At 44.5% G+C, this 6,371-nt stretch overlaps 1 protein-coding gene across 4 annotated transcripts; it reads left to right on the forward strand.

Annotated features, from left to right (window-relative positions):
- LOC135091972 (deoxynucleoside kinase-like) lies at window positions 1–5,447 on the forward strand. Of its 4 annotated transcripts, none has more exons than XM_063990065.1 (7): window positions 1–498; window positions 1,998–2,190; window positions 2,398–2,520; window positions 3,364–3,542; window positions 3,661–3,779; window positions 4,083–4,177; window positions 4,368–5,447. In XM_063990065.1, the coding sequence occupies exons 2-7, from the start codon at window positions 1,999–2,001 to the stop codon at window positions 4,518–4,520; spliced, it is 861 nt and encodes a 286-aa protein (XP_063846135.1). In that variant the 5' UTR covers window positions 1–498; window position 1,998; the 3' UTR covers window positions 4,521–5,447. The 4 variants fall into 4 exon arrangements, with proteins under 4 accessions (XP_063846135.1, XP_063846132.1, XP_063846134.1 ...); XM_063990062.1 differs by lacking the exon at window positions 1–498 and adding an exon at window positions 544–1,073 and having other exon boundaries at window positions 1,986–2,190; XM_063990064.1 differs by lacking the exon at window positions 1–498 and adding an exon at window positions 544–1,073.
- The last annotated feature ends 924 nt before the right edge of the window (window positions 5,448–6,371 follow it).

The raw sequence follows: 6,371 nt of genomic DNA on the forward strand, positions 1-6,371 counted from the left end.
TCAGTCTTGCGCCTGTTCGGTTCCTTGGTGGATTAACTTCCCGCGCCGGCAGTAAAAGCTTCCATATAAAGGGTAGCGGTTGACTAAATGAACTCAGCAACACTTGGTCGTGCGGACACCCAATGCAAGGCCAATCTGCTGTTCCACCACTGCACGTAATACGTCTACAGGAATTGCCTTTGGTGGTGGGAGGTGTTGGAGCGTGGCACGAACAGAGCCTCGGACACCACCGTCGCTGGCTGTCACCTCAGTGCGGCGGCACGGCCTGCGTAGCAGCAGGAAGTGAGGGGCGCACTCCTTCTGTGCCTTGTAGAGCACCGCGAGGCCTGCTCCGTGTCGGGGTTGCTGGAGGCTATGCTGGCTGGTCACCTGCTTCTGCTGGTCGTCCCAGATTATTCGCTCCGCTCTCCGCTGGATCTTACCGAGGAGCTCCAGGTGTGAGGAGGCTGCCCCGCCCTAAGCAAGGCAGTACACCAGCGAGGAGCTGCTCTGCCCTAAGTAAGACAGGAGTACATCAGCAAGGAGTGGACCTCTGGCTCTTGTACAGGAGTTCATCAAGAAGACTTCCAACATTTCTTTCGTGTCCCAGTTATACAACCTTAATACGGGTTTCATGTCAGCAGCAATCCACGACTTAAACCGTACAGGAGCGATGACTTCAGATCCCAGCCTTGGTTTGAAAGTCCCTCCCTCAACACACACGTGTTTACTCTTGTGTGCACGGCGGGAGCAGGGTCCGTTGCGTCACCTTTCAGATAGCGTGAGTAGTGTCGGTGTTCAGCTTGCATCAGGTCTTTCTTCACAAAGCTGTCAGCGAGGACTTGCCACTGCTTGTTGAATCAGCAGAAATCAATACCTTGACGTTGTTTTAGCATTCCAGTGCGTATATGAACAGGTCCATTGACGTGAGGGCTTACTTGGGGTGCACTGTGCAGACAAAGTGGGGGAGCACAAAAACAGCTGATCGTGGCCAGTAGCGATGCCCTCATGAAGTGGTGGTGGTGGTGGAGGGCCCTGCCTTCCCTGCCCCGGGGGGTTGTCGCCCCCCCACAAGCTGTTATTACATGTAGCAGGTGAGCATATATAAATATATACAGACCTCATAATACTAGTGTGCGTAATGTATTAAGGTGGTGGGCGAGCAGGATTGAGGTGTGTGCATCCGCTGTGGTGGGGAGGCTGTTTGTTCCGTGGTGGTCAACGCGCCAGCGTCTTAGATGGTGGAGCGTTGCATTAGTGGTTTTCGCGGGTTTTTTTGGGGTTACACAGTACTAACAAGCAGTGTTCCTACATGTGTTTTGTGGTGTTTTGAGGCGGCTCTTGGTTCCTTGACGTGTTCTTGAGGTCTCAGAAAGACTGGCAAGCTTACCCAGAGCCAAGGTATTCGCTTGTGTCTCCTAGACACGTCTCTAGGCTTCAAGCAAACAAGAAATATGAGCTGCTCTTTGCCTCATTGGAATACAAACACACGAGGCTTGGTTTGAATTTTGTTATGCTTTTTTTTTTTTTTTTAGAAAAGAACAGAGACTTTAGTGTCCTGACCCTTGCATTGTGCTGCCTGGACCCCTGGGGACGGCTGGGCAGGAAGGAGAATGTGTTGTTGCAGGGCAAATGAAAATAAAACTAGTCAGAGTAGCTATCAGAGTAATAGGTGATTGAGTTTGAACGGTCATTTTAATTACATTGGACATTATTCAGATGCACTTGAAACATATGTAGGAAATTAGCCTGCCTGGGACCCTGAGACATATGTAGGAAATTAGCCTGCCTGGGACCCCACTTCTCCACAAGTGCTGGAAAATTTTTTTTGTTTTTTCTAAAGCTGGATATTAGTTGTACATTAATATTTTGATGTATTCCTGACACTTATAAAGAACAGCATGCAGCACATTCATTGTCAGTTTTGAGCTTTGCCATTGTAATAAAGAACATTTGTTTTTTATTATGATAACCAAATTCTTGGTAAATTGATGATTCAAGTACAGTTTCCTGTTCAGGATGAGTTCCAGGGTAGCCTCCCTGTCCCCCGCTAAGGCTGCTGCAGCACGGGACCAGGAGCAGCGCAGGGATGCCACCCCTGTCAAGAGGAAGCTGGATTGTTTAGCATCAGCCAGCTCTTCAAACCTTGGCCTGTCACTGCTCCCTGTGTCAAAACTCCTCAAGAAGAGCTTTAATCTTATTGCATCTGAGGTATTTACTTATTTTGTTCTTGGTAAAAGAGAAATGTCCTGCCAAGGAATGAAAAATAACTATTGAAGGTATGAATATTTCTTATTAATTAACTGGTAGATTCCTTAATCAGGTACTCGTTGTTTACTGAGGTCATGAGGATGCAACAACTTTAGGAAAATATACTTTTCTGTAGAATTGTTGGCTACATCTCTTGTTCTTCTTCAGGATGCAGCTGTTGAGAAGTCAAGGAGTTGTCCCTTCGTGGTGTCCATTGAGGGCAACATTGGCAGCGGCAAATCCACCTTCCTGAAGCACTTCTCGTCCATGCCTGGGGTGGACACGCACCAGGTGCTCACAGCCACACCCTCACCATGAATCATAGTGTGATAGTGTAGTGGTCAGACTGTCATGGTTGACCAGACTCCACCTGTGCTGTAGTGATCACTGTGGCTTGACTGGTAAAATAGGCATCACTCTGAGTTTTCTCTCAGGCATCTCTCGCTGTCTTCTACCACTATTTTCATGCTAACTGCTCTTCTGATCTTGCTAACTGCATGCCTCCCCTCCTCCCGCAGCCTTGCTGCACAAGACTTTCTTCTTTCTCTCACCCCTATTCTGCACACCTCTCTAATGCAAGAGTTAACCAGTATTCTCAATCATTCATCCCTTTCTCTGGTAAACTCTGGAACTCCCTGTCTGCTTCTGTATTTCCACCTTCCTATGACTTGAATTCCTTCAAGAGGGAGGTTTCAAGATGCTTATCCCTCAGTTTTTGACTACCGCTTTGGACCCTTTTCTGGGACTGGCATCTCAGTGGGCTTTTTTTTTTTTTTTATTTGTTGGATTTTTGTTGCCCTTGGCCAGTGTCCCTCCTACATAAAAAAAAAGAAAAGAAAAGGCTTAATCGCTGGCTGCACTTCTTACATTAACTGAATACTTAAGTTAATTTCTTGGTGTTTCAGTACAAGGTGAGGTTGCTACATTACCTTATACTGAGTATCATTATCATCATCATCACCAACAATGTCACTTCCTCTACATAATAAGATGAAATAATCACTCTTGAAAATCTGATAATGGAGATGATACCACCACATGCCCAAATGTCTCGACACATTCCAGTTGTGTTTTTATCTTTATTCTCTCACTGAGTTTTAGGAAGCAGATATACTCATGATTACAAATTCCCAGGAACCTATTGACTTGTGGACCAACCTGGATGGTTACAACCTGCTGGACATGCTGTACAAAGATCCCCAGCGCTGGAGCTTCCTCTTCCAGTCCTATGTGCAGCTGACACGGCTTAACATCCACCTGCAGCCCACCTCCTCCCACGTCAAGCTGATAGAACGCTCCCTGCAGAACAACAGGTGAGTGTGGTGGTGCTGGTGGTGCTGCTGGGGTTTGTGGGGTTTGAACATAGAGAGAGGAATGAGAGCAATGTGTATTTTAAGCACCGTTCCTTGAGTTGGTAATGTGCTATTCCAGGTACTGTTTCTTGGAGATTGGCCAGGACTGTGGACACCTGCATAGGGCTGAGTACAGTGTTCTCTGCAAGTACTATGAGCTGTTGGAGTCCAAGCTTGACATCGGTGTTGATCTCATCGGTGAGTGTGACGACCACTGGTGTGTTGTGGCTCAGTCTTACCAGATAATGTTTAATACCATCTTTTCTGTAAAGTTCTGATTAGTTTGTTCAAGTGTAAAGAAACATGCTCCAGAATGTTGAATGTTAGTTGGTTCTGTATTATGACTTGGTTTTGAAGTTTTCAGTAAGATGAGTTAGGTAGTGTTTGAGGGAGAGAGATGACAGGCAAGGTATTGGCCACACAACAAGGGGATGACAGAAAAGTAAAAGATGGAGACATTTTTTTCAGGCTTGGTTTTGATGCATCTGTTCTGTGTTGCAGTGTACCTGAGGACCAGCCCAGAGGTGGTGTACACCAGGATGCTGGAGAGAGGCCGCTCTGAAGAAGCTAGCATCCCTCTGGACTACTTAAAAAAGGTGTGGTGGGACTGCCATGGATGAAACTTAACATCATCCACATTTTTATCTGCTTGCTATCTACAGATATTCTTGCAGTAACCTAAATTCTTCAGTAATATATAAAGAAAAAAAAATTAGTCATGATATCTCACTCCCTCAGCCAGAAGGTCACTGCCACATGACTCACCTCCTATCTCTGTGTTATCAGGTGCACCACTACTATGACAGGTGGCTGCTGCACAAGGAGCCACACCCTCCCCCTGCCCCAGTGTTGGTGATTGATGCTGATCAGGCCCTGGAGGACATCAAGAAGGAATATGAACTCCAGAAGTCAGTCATCATGGGGCAGAAAGCTGTGTAATGTGATCAGGCTTACCACAGTCACATCTGTCAGTCATTCTTGTCTATTCAACACTTGGTATAGTCCTCCTTGAAAGTCACTGTGGAAATACTTACTAGACAATCATATGTTTGTGGTGAGAGAGATGCTGGTACTCAGTGCAGGATGTTGCTGCTCCTCTCCCACTCATCCAAAGCCAAAAAAAATGCAGCCTTGTCAATTTTCAATACCATGTGTGTGTGTGTGTGTGTGTGAGAGAGAGAGAGAGAGAGAGAGAGAGAGAGAGAGAGAGAGAGAGAGAGAGAGAGAGAGAGAGAGAGAGAGAGAGCATGCATGCACTAGCCACTGGTATGATGGCTGGGTGGGCTGTGACCTACCAATACAAGGGTTGTAGTTCATATGTCTTAGTGTATGCACGGGCTTATGTAGGGAGAACTATTTTCTTGATAAAGTGTGTATTGCATGAAGGTCCTGGTTTTAGTTGTGGTATCTTTATCATGGAAATATTCTGCTTGTATTAAGTGAGTAGATGTAAGTCATTGTAAATTATATAATGACTAGATAACACAAGCTATCAAACCTTCAAACCTTTTCTCATGATTTTATTTTCTGTATCAAGGAATGATTATCAAAGATGTATATATGTATACAGGAAAGCTTGCTCGAGTGTCTTGAGGCAAGAACTCAATATTTGTATCTATATATTGTAATTGTTATGTAAATATTTTATGTTGTTGAAATGGCAAGCCTGATGTTGGCTGTGTACTTGTCATTCATGGAGGTCTCAGTCCAGCCAGGCTAAGGGATGGTGTCACGTCAGTGCTCACCAGCACTGGCTTGGCTGATGGGGCCTGCAGCTGCCTGCCAAGACAGGGTTATCACACCACCAGATAAATAGTAAATTTTGTACTTCTTTTTTACTTTGAAAATGCATAAATCTAAATTAAATTTAGTGCTTCCTTAACCTTCAAGAGTGCACTTACGTATTTTTATCCAGCAAATATTATATAACCTTTAGAGAAATTAAAGAAAAGTGAGTATGTGTGTGAAGGAAAGGAGTAAGAGGACTGGAGTCTGAAGGAAAGTAGTACATGAACAGGAATAAATGAGACTTATCTCAACCATCTCTTTGGGTGTCATAGAAACTATCAAACCTATATGCTGTATTGACAGATTGATAAATTGTGAGTACTTTGTGTTTCAAGAAAGTAAAACAAAAAAAGTATGATGAACCTTTCCCCTCAGTGATGCATTAGCCTTCAGCCAGTCTCCTCAGCACGGTAGCAATATAAAGCCATATTACTTTCGGCAGTAATCATGTCATGCCCTCACAACTCAGGCTGCAAGACAGTGGCCGTAGCGAATAGTTTTTTTTTTTTTTTTTTTTGTAGGAAGGACACTGGCCATGGGCAACAAAAATCTAATAAAAAAAAATGCCCACTGAAATGCCAGTCCCATAAAAGGATCAAAGCAGTGGTCAAAAATTGATGAATAAGTGTCTTGAAACCTCCCTCTCGAAGGAATTCAAGTCATAGGAAGGTGGAAATACAGAAGCAGGCAGGGAGTTCCAGAGTTTACCAGAGAAAGGGATGAATGATTGAGAATACTGGTTAACTCTTGCATTAGAGAGGTGGACAGAACAGGGGTGAGAGAAAGAAGAAAGTTTTGTGCAGCGGCTTGACGGAACCCATACTGGCGATCAGATAGAAGGTTATGAAGTGATAGATGTTTAAGAATCTTCCTGTTGAAGATAGATTCAAAAATTTTAGATAGGCAGGAAATTAAAGCAATAGGACGGTAGTTTGAGGGATTAGAACGGTCACCCTTTTTAGGAACAGGTTGAATGTAGGCAAACTTCCAGCAAGAAGGAAA

Source organism: Scylla paramamosain, chromosome 39 (genome assembly GCF_035594125.1).
Source record: "Scylla paramamosain isolate STU-SP2022 chromosome 39, ASM3559412v1, whole genome shotgun sequence".
Lineage (NCBI taxonomy): Eukaryota > Metazoa > Arthropoda > Malacostraca > Decapoda > Portunidae > Scylla > Scylla paramamosain.

What these genes read in the sequence shown, in the direction of transcription:
- LOC135091972 (XM_063990062.1), top strand. Translation starts at nt 988, where the DNA reads ATGAAGTGGTGGTGGTGGTGGAGGGCCCTGCCTTCCCTGCCCCGGGGG. An exon ending in TTAATCTTATTGCATCTGAG is followed by an intron (nt 2,191 to 2,397) that starts GTATTTACTTAT and finishes GTTCTTCTTCAG; the next exon opens with GATGCAGCTGTTGAGAAGTC. An exon ending in CTCTGGACTACTTAAAAAAG is followed by an intron (nt 4,178 to 4,367) that starts GTGTGGTGGGAC and finishes CTGTGTTATCAG; the next exon opens with GTGCACCACTACTATGACAG.